The following is a 16,691-nucleotide window of genomic DNA, read 5'->3' on the forward strand; positions in this document are numbered from 1 at the left end:
CTGCATCGAGGGACTAAGGGGAGAAGAAGCGAACCTGCCTGCTTGCAGCCAGCTTGGGCTTCTTAGGCTACTGGACACCATTAGCTCCAGAGGGATCGAACACAGGCCCAGCCTCGGAGTCCGGTCCCAGAGCCGCGCCGCCGGCCCCCTTACAGAGCCAGAAGCAAGAAGAGGTCCGGAAAATCGGCGGCAGAAGACATCAGTCTTCATCAAGGTAGCGCACAGCACTGCAGCTGTGCGCCATTGCTCCTCATGCACACCTCACACTGCGGTCACTGATGGGTGCAGGGCGCTGGGGGGGGGGCGCCTTGAGCAGCAATATTAACACCTTGGCTGGCAAAAATACATCACATATAACCCCCAGGGCTATATGGATGTACATTAACCCCTGCCAGAATCCATAAAAATGCGGGAGAAAAGTCCGCGAAAAAGGGGCGGAGCTATCTCCTTCAGCACACTGGCGCCATTTTTCCCTCACAGCTCCGTTGGAGGGAAGCTCCCTGGCTCTCCCCTGCAGTTAATACACTACAGAAAGGGTTAAAAAGAGAGGGGGGTCACAATTTAGGCGCAGTATACAATATATATGCAGCCATAAGGGAAAACACTTTTTTATAGGTGCTATCCCTGTGATATATAGCGCCCTGGTGTGTGCTGGCATACTCTCCCTCTGTCTCCCCAAAGGGCTTTGTGGGGTCCTGTCCTCTATCAGAGCATTCCCTGTGTGTGTGCTGTGTGTCGGTACAGCTGTGTCGACAGGTATGTGGAGGATAATGAGGTGGAGGCGGAGCGAATGCCTGTAAATATGTTGTCACCCCCTGCGGGGTCGACACCGGTGTGGTTGAACTTATGGAAGGATTACGTGAAAGTGTCAACTCCTTACATAAAAGGTCGACGACACGGAACAGCCGGCTACTCAGCTTGTGCCTGTTCCAGCGTCTCAAATGTCATGGGGGGCTCTAAAATCGCCCGCTACCTCAGATAACAGACACAGATGTCGACATGGATACTGACTCCAGTGTCGACATCGATGAGACTGGTGTACCCTCCAAATAGGTCCACCCGTTACAGGATTGAGGCAATGAAAAATGTATTACACATTTATGATTATACCCCAGGTACCACATAAAAGGGTATTGTGTTTGGTGAGAGAAAACTATTAGTAGTTTTTCCTGCATCTGAGAAATTAAATGAGGTGTGTGAGGAAGAGTGGTCTTCCCCCGGTAAGAAATTGATAATTTCTACAACGGTTATTGGCAGCGTACCCTTTCCCGCCAGAGGATAGGTCACGCGGGGAAACACCCCATAGGGTAGATACAGCGCTTACACGCTTATCAGAAAAGGTGGCAATACCGTCTCCGGGTACGGCCGCCCTGAAGTAACCTGCTGATAGAAAGCAGGAGGTTACCCTATAAGATATGGTCACACACTAGGGCATTATATTGCGACCAGCCGTTGCTTCAGCATGGATGTGCAGTGCTCCCGCAGCGTGGTCAGATTCCCTGTCGGAAAATAACTATGGATAGGGACAATATTTTGCTGAAAATAGAGCATATAAAAGACGTGGTCTTATACATGCGTGATGCACAGAGGGATATTTGCCGGCTGGCATCAAAAATAAGCGCTAGGTCCATTGCCGCCAGACGGGGGTTATGGACTTGGCAACGGTCAGGCGATGCCGACTCGAATCGGCACATGGAAGTTGCCCTATAAGGGGGTAAAACTGTTTGGGGATAGTTTTTCAGACCTCGTTTCCACAGCTACTGCTGGGAAATTGATTTTTTTGCCACAGGCTACCCCACAACAAAAGAAAGCACCGTATCATCAAGTACAGTCCTTTCGGCCCCAGAAAAGCAAGAGGGCTAGAGGCTCATCCTTTCTGCCGAGAGGCAAAGGTAGAGGAAAAAGCTGCAACACACAGCTAGTTCCCAAGAGCAGAAGTCCTCCCTACGTCCGGTAGGTCCACAGCATGGTGCTGGGGCTGCTCAGGCGGACCCGGGTACGGTGGGGGCCCGTCTCAGATATTTCAGCGGACAGTGGGCTCTCTCACATGGATCCCTGGGTCCTTCAAGTAGTATCTCAGGGGTACAGGCTGGAGTTCGAGACGTTCTTCCCCCCGCCGTTTCCTAAAATCTGCCTTACCGGCACCTCCCTCTGCCAGGGAGACGGTGTTGGTGGATATTCAACACTATAATCACAACAAGTGATTGTCAAGGTGCCCCTCCTTCAGCAAGGAAGGGGTTACTATTCCACAGTGGTTGTGGTACCGCAACGGTTCGGTGAGACCCATCTTGAAATTAAAATACTTGAACTTTTATATCAGAAGATTCAAGTTCAAGATGGAATCGCTCAGGGCGGTTATTACGAGACTGGACGAGGGGGATTACAGGGTCTCCCTGGACATCAAGGATGCGTACCTGCATGTCCCCATTTACCCCCCTCACCAGGAGTACCTCAGATATGTGGTACAGGACTGTCACTATCAGTTCCAGACGTGGCCGTTGGAGTTGTCCACGGCACCGAAGGTCTTTACCTAGGTAATGGCCGAAGTGATGATACTCCTTCGCAAGAAGGAAGTTTTTATTATCCCGTACTTGGACGATCTCCTGATAAAGGCGAGGTCCAAAGAACAGTTGGTAGTGGGGGTAGCACTCTCTCGGGAAGTGCTACAACAGCACGACTGGATTCTCAATATTCCAAAGTCACAGCTGGTCCCGACGACACGTCTTCTGTTCCTGGGAATGTTTCTGAACGCAGACCAGAAAAGAGTGTTTCTTCCAGTGGAAAAAGCCGAGGAGTTGTCATCTCTAGTCAGAGACATCCTAAAACCAGGACAGGTGTCGGTACATCAATGCACACTAGTCCTGGGAAAAATGGTAGCTTCGTACGAAGCATAATTCCATTCGGAAGACTCCACGCAAGGACGTTCCAGTGGGACCTGTGGGACTAATGGTCCGGGTCCCATCTACAGATACAACAGCGGATAACCCTGTCAGCAAGAAACAGGGTGTCGCTGCTGTGGTGGCTGCAGAGGGCTCATCTACTAGAGGGCCGCAGATTCGGAATACAGGACTGGGTCCTGGTGATCACGGATGCCAGCCTTCGGGGCTGGGGTGCAGTCACACAGGGAAGAAATTTCCAAGGAGATTTCACTTCACATAAATATTCTGCAGCTAAGGGCCATTTACAATGCCCTAAGCCAAGCAAGGCCCCTGCTTCAGAACCAGCCGGTACTGATCCAATCAGACGACATCACGGCGGTCGCCCATGTAAACAGACAGGGCGGCACAGGAAGCATCGGAGAATCCTTGTGGCTTCTGCCATCGCCATGATGGCAGAAGCCACAAGGATTCTCCGATGGGCGACCTACACCCAGGAGAATGTGGACTTCATCCAGAAGTTTTCCAAATGCGGGTAAACCGCTGGGAATGACCACGGGTGGACATGATGGCGTCCCGCCTCAACAAGAAGTTGAAAAGATATTGCGCCAGGTCAAGGGACCCTCAGGCGATCACTGGGGACGCTCTAGTGACACCGTGGGTGTACCAGTCAGTTTATGTGTTTCCTCCTCTACCTCTCATACCCAAGGTACTGAGAATAATAAGAAGGCGAGGAGTGAAAACCATACTCGGGGTTCCGGATTGGCCATGAAGAGCTTGGTACCCGGAACTTCAAGAGATGCTGGCAGAGGACCCTTGGCCTCTGCCGCTCAGACAAGACCTGCTGCAGAAGGGACCCTGTCTGTTCCAAGACTTACCGCGGCTGCGTTTGACGGCATGGCGGTAGAACACCGGATCCTAAAGGAAAAGGGTATTCCGAAGGAAGTCATCCCTACCCTGATCATAGCCAGGAAGGATGTCACCGCAAGACATTATCGCCGCGTTTGGCGAAAATTTGTTGCTTGGTGGGAGGCCATGAAGGCCCCGACGGAGGAATTTCAACTATGTCGATTCCTGCACTTCCTGCAAGCAGGGGTGACGTTTGGGCCTCAAATTGGGGTCCATCAAGGTCCAGATTTCGGCTCTGTCGATTTTCTTCCAGAAAGAACTGGCTTCACTGCCTGAAGTTCAGACTTTGGTTAAAGGAGTACTACATATTCAGCCTCCTTTTGTGCCTCCTGTGGCACTTTTTGGATCTCAACGTGGTGTTGGATTTCCTAAAGTCGCATTGGTTGAGCCACTTAAAACCATGGAGCTAAAGTATCTCGCGTGGAAAGTGGTCATGCTGTTGGCCTTGGTCAGGCGTGTGTCAGAATTGGCGGTTTTGTCATGTAAAAGGCCTTATCTGATTTTCTATATGGATAGGGCAGAGTTGAGGACTCGTCCTCAGTTTCTCCCGAAGGTGGTCTCAGGTTTTCACTTGAACCAACCTATTGTGGTGCCTGCGGCTACTGGGGACTTGGAGGATTCCAAGTTGCTGGACGTAGTCAGGGCCCTGAAAATTTTATTTTTCCAGGACGGCTGGAGTCAGGAAAACTGACTCGCTGTTTATCCTGATGGCACCCAACAAGCTGGGTGCTCCTGCTTCTAAGCAGTCTATTGCGCGCTGGATTTGTAGCACTATTCAGCTGGCGCATTCTGCGGTAGGATTACCGCAGCCTAAATCAATAAAAGCCCATTCCACAAGGACGGTGGGCTCATCTTGGGCGGCTGCCCGAGGGGTCTCGGCTTTACAACTTTGCCGAGCAGCTACTTGGTCAGGGGCAAACACGTTTGCAAAATTCTACGAATTTGATACCCTGGCTGAGGAGGACCTGGAGTTCTCTCATTCGGTGCTGCAGAGTCATCCGCACTCTCCCGCCCGTTTGGGAGCTTTGGTATAATCCCCATGGTCCTTACGGAGTTCCCAGCATCCACTAGGACGTCAGAGAAAATAAGAATTTACTTACCGATAATTCTATTTCTCGTAGTCCGTAGTGGATGCTGGGCGCCCATCCCAAGTGCGGATTGTCTGCAATACTTGTACATAGTTATTGTTAACTAATCGGGTTCTTGTTGTGAGCCATCTATTCAGAGGCTCCTCTGTTATCATGCTGTTAACTGGGTTTCATATCACAAGTTGTACGGTGTGATTGGTGTGGCTGGTATGAGTCTTACCCGGGATTCAAAATCCTTCCTTATTGTGTACGCTCGTCCGGGCACAGTATCCTAACTGAGGCTTGGAGGAGGGTCATAGGGGGAGGAGCCAGTGCACACCAGATAGTCCTAAAGCTTTCTTTAGATGTGCCCAGTCTCCTGCGGAGCCGCTATTCCCCATGGTCCTTACGGAGTTCCCAGCATCCACTACGGACTACGAGAAATAGAATTATCGGTAAGTAAATTCTTATTTTTGGATGGACAACAACTGAGCATCTTGGCCATGACCGCATACATTTAGCAGTGGTTACATGATTGCTGTCTGCATTAATAGGTACCTAATAAAATGGCAGTGCTAATGAAGTACATCTGTAAGTATTAGAGATGAGCGGGTTCGGTTCCTCGAGATCCGAACCCCCCCGAACTTAACCTATTTTACACGGTTCCGAGGCCGCCTCGGATCTTCCCGTCTTGCTCGGTTAACCCGATCGCGCCCGAACGTCATCATCCCGCTGTCGGATTCTCGCGAGATTCGTATTATATATAAGGAGCCGCGCGTCGTGCTTTGGAGATGATAGCGAGAGGACGTGGCTGCGTTCTCTCAGTTTCTGTGTTCACTGTTCAGTGTGCTGCAAATATCTGTGCTCAGTGTGCTGCAAATATCTACGTTCTCTGCCTGAAAACGCTCCATATCTATGCTGCATTGTAGGAGGACAGTGCAGAATTTTGCTGACCACCAGTATATATATATAGCAGTACGGTACAGTAGGCCATTGCTCTACCTCTGTGTCGTCAAGTATACTATCCATACCTGTGCTGCATTGTAGTTGTGCGCAGTATACAGTAGGACAGTGCAGAATTTTGCTGACCACCAGTATATATATATAGCAGTACGGTACAGTAGTCCATTGCTCTACCTCTGTGTCGTCAAGTATACTATCCATACCTGTGCTGCATTGTAGTTGTGCGCAGTATATAGTAGGAGGACAGTGCAGAATTTTGCTGACCACCAATATATATATATATATATATAGCAGTACGGTACAGTAGTCCATTGCTCTACCTCTGTGTCGTCAAGTATACTATCCATCCATATCTGTGCTGCATTGTAGTTGTGCGCAGTATATAGTAGGACAGTGCAGAATTTTGCTGACCACCAGTATATATATATAGCAGTACGGTACAGTAGTCCATTGCTCTACCTCTGTGTCAAGTATACTATCCATACCTGTGCTGCATTGTAGTTGTGCGCAGTATATAGTAGGAGGACAGTGCAGAATTTTGCTGACCACCAGTATGTATATATATATATATATATATATATATATATATATATATAGCAGTACGGTACAGTAGTCCATTGCTCTACCTCTGTGTCAAGTAAACTATCCATACCTGTGCTGCATTGCAGTTGTGCGCAGTATATAGTAGGAGGACAGTGCAGAATTTTGCTGACCACCAGTATATATGTATATAGCAGTACGGTACAGTAGTCCACTGCTCTACCTCTGTGTCGTCAAGTATACTATCCATACCTGTGCTGCATTGTAGTTGTGCGCAGTATATAGTAGGAAGACAGTGCAGAATTTTGCTGACCACCAGTATATATATATATATATATATATATAGCAGTACGGTACAGTAGTCCATTGCTCTACCTCTGTGTCAAGTATACTATCCATACCTGTGCTGCATTGTAGTTGTGCGCAGTATATAGTAGGAGGACAGTGCAGAATTTTGCTGACCACCAGTATCTATATATATATATATATAGCAGTACGGTACAGTAGTCCATTGCTCTACCTCTGTGTCAAGTATACTATCCATACCTGTGCTGCATTGTAGTTGTGCGCAGTATATAGTAGGAGGACAGTGCAGAATTTTGCTGACCACCAGTATATATATATATATATATATATATATATATAGCAGTACGGTACAGTAGTCCATTGCTCTACCTCTGTGTCAAGTATACTATCCATACCTGTGCTGCATTGCAGTTGTGCGCAGTATATAGTAGGACAGTGCAGAATTTTGCTGACCACCAGTATATATATATATATATATATATATATATATATATATAGCAGTACGGTACAGTAGTCCATTGCTCTACCTCTGTGTCAAGTATACTATCCATACCTGTGCTGCATTGTAGTTGTGCGCAGTATATAGTAGGAGGACAGTGCAGAATTTTGCTGACCACCAGTACCTATATATATATATATATATATATATATATATATATAGCAGTACGGTACAGTAGGCCATTGCTATTGATATATTACTGGCATATAATTCCACACATTAAAAGATGGAGAACAAAAATGTGGAGGGAGGCCGGCCACTTGGGTTGCTTAGTTTAGCCATCCAGCGACCTTGGTGCACCTCTTTTTTTCTTTGCATCATGTGCTGTTTGGGGACAATTTTTTTAAGTGCCATCCTGTCTGACACTGTAGTGCCACTCCTAGATGGGCCAGGTGTTTGTGTCGGCCACTTGGGTAACTTAGCTTAGCCATCCAGCGACCTTGGTGCACCTCTTTTTTTCTTTGCATCATGTGCTGTTTGGGGACAATTTTTTTAAGTGCCATCCTGTCTGACACTGCAGTGCCACTCCTAGATGGGCCAGGTGTTTGTGTCGGCCACTTGGGTCGCTTAGCTTAGATCAAAATGACCCCCAAATTCTATGATTTAAGCTGTTTTTGAGAGGTTTTTGAAGAAAAAAAAAACCTGAATCCAAAACACACCCGAATCCGACAAAAAAATTTCAGGGAGGTTAGGCCAAAACGCATCCGAATCCAAAACACGGCCGCGGAACCGAATCCAAAACACAAAACCCGAAAAATTTCCGGTGCACATCTCTAGTAAGTATACAGATTACCCTATCTATAGGCTCACAATAAATAAACCCTGTAAATCAGTATTATATTGGGGATAGCAAGCCCAAAAGGTTGGACTACCAGTTTTGTTAAATAATGGGAAAATAAGCTTTGTGAGATACAGAATGGGTGGGTGGGTTGTGCTGGGAAAAGCGGGACAAGTTGGAGCCCAATAATCGATGTTATTATTATGTACATTAAATTGTCTCCTAGTAGGAAGCGAAATAAGAAAACACGAAAACACGTATAGTGTCAATTGTCTGTATCATTCGCAATAAAGTTTTTAAGCGGAATAAAAAAAGACCTCCATGTCTGTCTCCGTGGTAACTGGTGCTCGCGTTGCATGTTGGGATACGCCGGGAGCAAGGCTAGGCCTCGCCGCGCTGCATGCCGGGAGGGCCGGGCATGTTGATTAGCGCTTGCGCGGCTCCGCCTCTTCCTTTCCCCGAGCTGCGAGTCGGAGAAGATGGGTCACCAGCAGCTGTACTGGAGCCACCCCAGGAAGTTCGGCCAGGGATCCCGCTCCTGGTGCGTGTCCGGCGGCTCGATCTGCGCGGCGGGGATTTTTTTTTGGGGGGGGGAAGGGGCCAAGGTATTTGGGCGCCTGGCGGGGGATGGGGTACAGCGTGGGGACAGGCCGCATGCGGTGTGTCATGGCGGCCGGTGTGGCTGCCCCCTTTATAGGGGGGACTGAAGCTGGAAAATGAATAAAATGGATGCGTATCGCTAAGCCCTCCGTCACTGCTCACTATAGACTGCACGTGTATAGTACCCAGCACTAATGTGTGTTATAGACCGAGAGAGAAAAGATAATTTTTGTGTTACATTGGGCTTAAGTTCAGAACATGACACCCTCACCCCGTACACACACACAGGTCTAGCATAGCTAATCGAAGCTTACCCTTAGACAACAGTTCAGGGGATAAATACCCCAAATAACCCTGATCATCATAATTAGCCCTTTGTTGGGTAGATTTTAGAACTATTACAATTAGAGTTCAAACACTTAGTCCACAATTTTGCCTATAATTGATACCTATGTGCTGTTGCAGCCATTTACATACCTCCCAACACAACCCTCTCCAGGAGGGACACAATGCTCTGCTCCTGGACTTCTCTTAATGTATGATTGCCATCACTTGTTTTGAACAGTTGGCTAAGACCGGTGTTTAGGCACAGGTGACTGCAATCATACATTAAGAGGGAAGACCAGGAGCAGAGCATTGTGTCCCTCCTGGAGATGGTCATGTTGGGAGGTATGCATTTAGGTGCCCATGGTTGTGCTGATTGTGCCCCATATTCACCCAAAATAAAGCTTACACTGCAGAGTAGATTTCCCCAGCGATGTGTGGACTGCATGTGTGTCATTTTGGGCAGGATGTTCACACACGTGCATCAGACATCTCATCTGGGTGTCCACAGCTGAAAGCAGGTTGAACCCAGTATATTTAGGAAGCAACCGTTGCAAACCCAATATCAAAAGAAAAAGGTATTTCCATGAAACTGGGAATATTAATGGTTGCCAACCAACTGTTTCTAATCTCAATCCATGCTAGGGGGGATGGCATTGTGAAGTATGCAAATTAGGGAGTACTGTACATCTGGCTTTTATGTGCACGTCTCCAAATTAAATTAACTCCATATAGTGCTGGCATCTGCACAAGGGCGTCGTGCAATAGTTCCCAGGCCATGGGGTTGATGTATCTAGTGGAGAAGTTGGTTCCTGTGGCAGTCGGTTGTGAGGAAGCATTTATTAACTTCATCCCAGAGAATGATGGGCTTATTAGTTGCTATGAGCAATTGGTCCGCTTCTCAACTATTTTTTGCTGTGTGATGTGTCAACTCATAAGTATTGAATTCTCCCCTAATTAGGAATGGACATCGGAAGCCAACCATCAAATGATGGCTGGGCTTCCACCATCTAAACTTTCAATGTGATGGTAACTAACCATCACATCAAAAGTATTAGATGGAAAACATTATTCATATGATATGTAAAAAAAACATTTGGGCATGCGCAATACCCCTTCAGCGAAGCTGGCAGTGGGCGGGGTTAGGGGCAGGGACCGGGATTGTAACTGATGCGGTTATATGGAATATAACCACATGGCCGGAGAGGGGGTGGAGTTGCAGCCTGGACGGAGAGGAGGTGGGCAAAGCGTCTGTCAGCAGTGGGAGGAGTCGGAGGTGGAGCGCCTTTCTGCAGAATGTCTTAGTTGCTAGAGTTGGACTGGACCACAACAGCACACACAGACGTGTGACATGCTAGGAGTCAGGAGGACAGTGTCTTCTGATTCTGACTCCAAGCGCAGTGGTTATCTTTTCTCAACAATGACAACCTCATGAGCTGTGTAGCTGCTGCAGAGACGAGGGATGCACTCTGAGGGAGTGAGTACCAATCAGAGCTTGATTTGTGCCCTGTTGCCTAGCAGCAGCCTAGAGAGCGGAGGTATCAGAGCAGGCACGTCTGAGGCAGACAGTCAAACAGCCTCCAACAAACCCAAGATGCCCTGAAACAGACACACAACAGAGAGGAAGGAGTAAGGGACAGTGCAGCTGTCATGAATTAAAGAAACTGTAAACCATCGGAACACCATCGAATGGTAAAACCACTAACATCAAAAGAAAAACATCGATGGTTAGCAAACATCCACCATCGATGTCCATCACTACCATAATTAATTTCCCAAACCATGATTTCCTGTACAGGACAATAGTTCTTTAGGACTGTGTGGCTGGCCTTGCTTATATAAGCTGATATGCCAATTCTGCACAGAATACTAAATAAATGAGTAAGCGGGATTGCTGCCAGGCGTAATGTAACGGTAAGCAGTAAGAATGTATTGTAGTATTTAAGTAACAAAACACTACGAACCTTGCCTCCCCCCCTTCTGTCATTTGGTCATGTTTTCTTACAACTGGTAATGTGTGTTTGGCTATTGCAGATTGTTTACATTAATCACGTATGTTTCCACTTTACAGCCGTGTGTGCTCTAATAGGCATGGACTGATCCGCAAGTATGGGCTGAACATGTGCCGGCAATGCTTTAGGCAGTATGCCAAGGACATCGGCTTTGTTAAGGTAGGTACTCCTTATGCTGTGCTTGCCACTGACAAGCTGCTGGACTGGGGATATATCCAATCCTGGCTTATTGACAGTCTACTAACATTTGTTAAACCTCTACCTATTCCAGAGGGAGCTTCATTTTGCTTAGTGAATTCAGAGGCATTATTGTAGTTAAAGCTTGATGAGCAAAATCCCATACAGTGTGAATGCGGCAAGGTGATGTACTGCTGAATTCTAACAACTTGCTGACTTGTGCAAGTGTTGGCCTCTGCTTTGTGTTATGCTTCAGTGTGATTGTACTGCTTTAAGATTGATGGCTGATGTAGTATGAAAGGTGAATTAGCAGATCAGCACTTAGACTTGGTAAATGTTGCCAGTGCGGTTTGTTTTGTGATGACCAGGAAAATAGGGTGTTCTGTGTCTGACAGCTGTCCTGTCAAACAAAACTGTGGGCCTGATTCAGACCTAATATATAAACAAAAATCTGTACTCCCCTGGTTTGACACATTCTAAGATGTTCCTCATGTTGTTTTTATTGTTTTAGACATGTAAAAGAAAACAGAGGCATATATCCTCGTGTAATACAGTACGGGTATATGCACACTTCTAATGACAATTTGGATACAACAAGTCCAAAATAATGATTCAGTGATATACTGGGGTTACCCCCTATATCCAACCACTCACAAGTGTAGGTTGTTTATCGTCTTATCACCACCTCCGATTAAATAAGATACTTCCACCAGGAAAAAGATAGTTTCAGGGGATGCCTCCTTATCTATAGAACTCACAGATGAGATACTGGTGTGTAAGCCAAAGATAGCCAAAGTGTGTAAGCCAAAGATAGAGCGATCAGGGGATGCCCCCTTATACAAAGCACTCGCATACAAAACCTTGTATAGTTTGCAGAGTAGATGTGTCTATTAAGGTTCCTTAATACCGTTGCCCATATTTGCTGTGAGCTACTCCAAACATGAAGAATAGATGGCCGAAACAGGTTTTGGCGTTTTTAAGAAAACCCGGCATACCCGGGCTGGAGATTGAGGAGGTGGTGGTGGTGATGATGGAAACTGGCCCTGTTTTATCACTCCAAGCGTCCTCTCCTCACTGGATAGCGTCCCCTCTATCACAGACTGCCCTACCTATGCGTTTCAATCCTTTATGGATCTTTGTCAAGGAGTAGCAAATATTGTGATTGTCTTAGGCGCCCATATGAATCCAAGATACTTTGTTCTAGAGAAATCGGTATTTGGGGCTTAAGGTGTTACCCTACATCTTGTGATTCATTAAGGCAACTTAATTGTGCGCACTCAGACAGTACCGTTCGAGCTCCCGATTCAGACCTGATTGCTGCTGTGCGTCTTCGCACAGCGGGCGACTATCGAACTACAGCGACAGGATGGTGTGTAAATTTTGATCGCACGGGTGTTCCCAAAGTGATAGGAAGAGGCTGTTTGTGGGTGTTAACTGGGTGTGTCCGGAAAAATGCAGGCGTTCCCAATCGTTTTCAGGGATGGTGTGTGATGCTGGCTCCTGCCCCACTCAGCCTGTTTGGGTCGCACTGGATGAGTACGAATTGAGCTCTGCACAGAATGGGAAAAACATTCGATGGTGACTGATGTGAACGGCTTTGCAACTGTCCGCTGACTGAGGGGAATTTTTTTTGCACAGCATACACACATGATTGCACAGGGTGAATTTTCACTCCCCCTGGATGGCAACTCTCTGATCGTAGGACAGTGTAACTTGCAGCACAGCAATCAGGTTTGAATTAGGTCCTGTATTTGAAGTGTCCTGTTAGCAGCAGTTACTCCAGTTAGGTGTGATCCATGGCATCTGATAATGAGGGCACGTGTTTATTTAATGAAAAGCTGATGTTTTATTTGTCTTACAGAAGTAGTACATTTGTATTTTGGGTGTCTGCATTTATGTAAAGGCTAATACCTGGATTAGCACTGACATTGCATGAATAGAATTGAACCAAGCAAAACAGTCGGAATAAATATGACTGCTTCAATTTTGCTCAAAAAGACTTTAGGAGAGACACTTCCAACTGTAACCAGTACATGCTTTATGTATATCCTTCCTAAACACCAGCTAATAATTGACCATTTACTCCGAAATGTCAGAAAAATGGTCAAACAGACAAATTGGCTAAATCCATTTGATTAAACTACTTTGACCATTTTTGGCATTTTGGAGTAAACATAGAAACATAGAATTTGACGGTAGATAAGAACCACTTGGCCCATCTAGTCTGCCCCTTGAGTAAATGGTAACTGTCATTTGCTTCCATACATTACCACATTTTCATTCCAACTAGCCAGATTGGATAATAAATCTTTAGCTGTATGGCCAGTCCCTCTGTTTTGTTGGTGTATTCTTAGTGTGACATCTGTATTCTTGTTTTGTAGCTGGATTAATTGGCTGTTTGTACAAGATCTATGACCAGAATCGCACCAGACGTTCCACCTGCATCAACACCCACAGGAGACTTCAGAGGAAACCCTGATTTGTACATAAACAAATAAAATTGGTGCAGTCTTCACAAGTCTGTTTCTCCTGTTTTTATTCCATTTTATAAATATAATTACTTATTCCTACATAATCACAACAGGATGTGGAGCATCTGATAGAGTAGGCGGTCAAAGTTACTCAGAACAACAATGGAATCCACAATGGATATTCAGTGATAATTTAAGTACAGAATCTACATTTTAGTGGTATACTCTAAATACAATGGTTTCCATATTCTACTGGATAGAGGTCATCGTCTTGCCAGTGTACAATTACAAACTCTGGGAACACCAGCTTATTGTAAATGTACCTTTGCCTAATTCTATAAATAGTTTCCACTATACAGCTGGTGAATCCTAAACCATTCCTGTTCTAGCTGATCACTCCATAAAGCACTGATGTGCTAAGTTGCACTTTGTGACTGGAATTTAGTATGTATTGTATAGACCAGGGCTGGCCAAACTGGTCCTCGAGATCTACCAACAGTTCATGTTTTCCAGGCCTCCTGGAGATCTGTAGAATTGTCAGTTAGGAATGAATGCAGCACATCTTAATTAGTAATGACTACACCTGTGCACCAGCTAGGTGGTCTGGAAAATGTGAACTGTTGGTAGATCTCGAGGACTGGTTTGGCCAGCCCTGCTATAGACTGTTAGAAAACTAATCTTAAACGATTGTATGGTCTTAAAGGTATTGGAGACACGTGGTAATATAATTAGACATACATTATTGGAACTGTAGACCAATAAGAATCTTAATGGCATGTGCATAATGAAATTAAGAATGCAGTTTTATCTTAACGGATCACCTTTCCCAAAGTATATGTATTCAGGTATGCACTGTTAAGGTAAAACCTAGGTCAGTGGTCATCTGATGCAAATGCAGCGCTGTAAAACTGGGTACGCCTATACATTAGTCGGCTTGTTCTCCTGACACTGGGAGACTGGGCTGTCCGTTGTATGTGTGTATGCTGATAGAATGCTCCTGTAATGGCGGTTGGGTCATATGTGCTGCATAGCTGACCTCCCGTTCCCCACAAAGGAGCTTCTAGCGCCCTGTTCCTGGGAATCAGTTGGATATACACTCGGCTGATCAAGAATGTTTGCCCAATCAGGCAGGGGCTGAAGTGTGTACACCACTTTAGACATGACAGCGACAAATAGCCCCTCCCACATTAGGTACATGTGACAGTCTCACCCAGGACGACAAAATATTCTGCTGACAATTCATATTGGCCCTGCTCCTCTGAATCCATCATCCACACAGCACCTCTGCAAAGCTTGCTCTCACTGGAAGGGAAGTAAGCACATCACTGACAGGGCCCCCTTCTCTAGCGAAGGGACAGGACCCCCTGGACCTATTTTGCCAAGTTAAAGTCCACCTGTTCTTTATGTATTTCCAGACTTAAAGCTATGCTACCAGTTGGTGGCGGGCCATGTTTTCCTTTTGTGTAGAAGCATCATTCACATGTGATCCATGTGCTTGCTGGCAGTGAAGTCTAATCTAGTTACATCGGTGGCTGGAGAGCTATCATGGAGTAACTGGTTTTGTACAGCGCATGGATAAACAGGCATTCCAAATCCTTAGCAATAAGACCAGGAAACCCCCCAAACATTTCTTTGTACAAGCCCAAGGAATTAGGGGGTGTTTAATTGCACAGATATGAGCAACAATTTCCTCTTCTTGATAAAGCTGCCCTGTGTTGTGGTGAAATGTGTTGCTGATACGGAGGGATCAGCTGACACTTTTTCTGCTTCCCAATATCTGTAGTGGATTATGTCTCTTACGCCCTAGAGCAGGCATTCCCAGCCACGGTCCTCAAGGCACACCAACAGTGCAGGTTTTAGTGATATCCAGGCTGCAGCACATGTGGTTAAATCAAAATAACTGAGCTACTAATTAAGTCACCTGTGCTGAAGCCTGGATATCACTAAAACCTGCACTGTTGGTGTGCCTTGAGCACCGTGGTTGGGAATGCCTGCCCTAGAGGATGCTGGGGACTCCGTAAGGACCATGGCGGTATAGACGGGCTCTGCAGGAGACATGGGCACTATAAAGAACTTTAGATGGGTGTGCACTGGCTCCTCCCTCTATGCCCCTCCTCCAGACATCGGTTAGATCCTGTGCCCAGAGGAGACTGGGTGCATTACAGGGGAGCTCTCCTGAGTTTCTCTGAAAGAATTTTGTTAGGTTTTTTTATTTTCAGGGAGCACTGCTGGCAACAGGCTCCCTGCATCGTGGGATTGAGGGGGAGAGAAGCAGACCTACTTAAATGATAGGCTCTGCTTTTTAGACTACTGGACACCATTAGCTCCAGAGGATCGGAACACAGGTCTCACACTCGCCGTTCGTCCCGGAGCCGCGCCGCCGTCGTCCTCACAGAGCCGGAAGATAGAAGCCGGGTGAGTATAAGAAGAAAAGATATAAAAGGCGGCAGAAGACTTCAGATCTTCTCTGAGGTAACGCTGCGCGCCATTGCTCCCACACACAGCGGGCACTGAAGGGTGCAGGGCGAAGGGGGGGGCGCCCTGGGCAGCAATAATAAATCTCTAGGGACTGGCTAACAAGTATATAGGCTGCGGAGGCAGTATATTTAATAATCCCCCGCCAGTATTGAAAATTTGAGCGGGACCGAAGCCCGCCGCTGAGGGGGCAGAGCTTGAACCTCCAGCCCTAACCAGCGCCATTTTTTCCACAGCACACTGCAGAGAAGCTGGCTCCCCGGACTCTCCCCTGCTGAACACTGACAGAGGGCAAACGAGGGGGGGGGGGCACTTTTAATTGGCGCAGTGAGTGTGTGTGTATATATATATATATATATATATATATATATATATATATATATGCGCTGTTTTATCTGGGAATTTCTCTGACGTCCTACTGGATGCTGGGAACTCCGTAAGGACCATGGGGAATAGACGGGCTCCGCAGGAGACTGGGCACTCTAAAAGAAAGATTAGGTACTATCTGGTGTGCACTGGCTCCTCCCTCTATGCCCCTCCTCCAGACCTCAGTTAGATTTCTGTGCCTGGCCGAGCTGGATGCACACTAGGGACTCTCCTGAGCTCCTACAAAGAAAGTTTATTTTAGGTTTTTTATTTTACAGTGAGACCTGCTGGCAACAGGCTCACTGCATCGAGGGACTAAGGGGAGAAG

At 46.6% G+C, this 16,691-nt stretch overlaps 1 protein-coding gene across 1 annotated transcript; it reads left to right on the forward strand.

Moving 5' to 3' along the window:
- The first annotated feature begins 8,370 nt into the window (after positions 1 to 8,370).
- On the forward strand, positions 8,371 to 13,569 carry RPS29 (ribosomal protein S29). The gene is made up of 3 exons (XM_063947540.1): positions 8,371 to 8,479; positions 10,934 to 11,033; positions 13,433 to 13,569. The coding sequence occupies exons 1-3, from the start codon at positions 8,418 to 8,420 to the stop codon at positions 13,439 to 13,441; spliced, it is 171 nt and encodes a 56-aa protein (XP_063803610.1). The 5' UTR covers positions 8,371 to 8,417; the 3' UTR covers positions 13,442 to 13,569.
- Positions 13,570 to 16,691: the final 3,122 nt, after the last annotated feature.

Source organism: Pseudophryne corroboree, chromosome 12 (genome assembly GCF_028390025.1).
Source record: "Pseudophryne corroboree isolate aPseCor3 chromosome 12, aPseCor3.hap2, whole genome shotgun sequence".
In the NCBI taxonomy this organism is placed as follows: domain Eukaryota; kingdom Metazoa; phylum Chordata; class Amphibia; order Anura; family Myobatrachidae; genus Pseudophryne; species Pseudophryne corroboree.

Bases quoted from the DNA above. Each gene is read 5' to 3' on its own strand.
- RPS29 (XM_063947540.1), top strand. From the start codon at position 8,418: ATGGGTCACCAGCAGCTGTACTGGAGCCACCCCAGGAAGTTCGGCCAG. The intron at 8,480-10,933 runs GTGCGTGTCCGG...TCCACTTTACAG, and splicing joins GGCCAGGGATCCCGCTCCTG to CCGTGTGTGCTCTAATAGGC.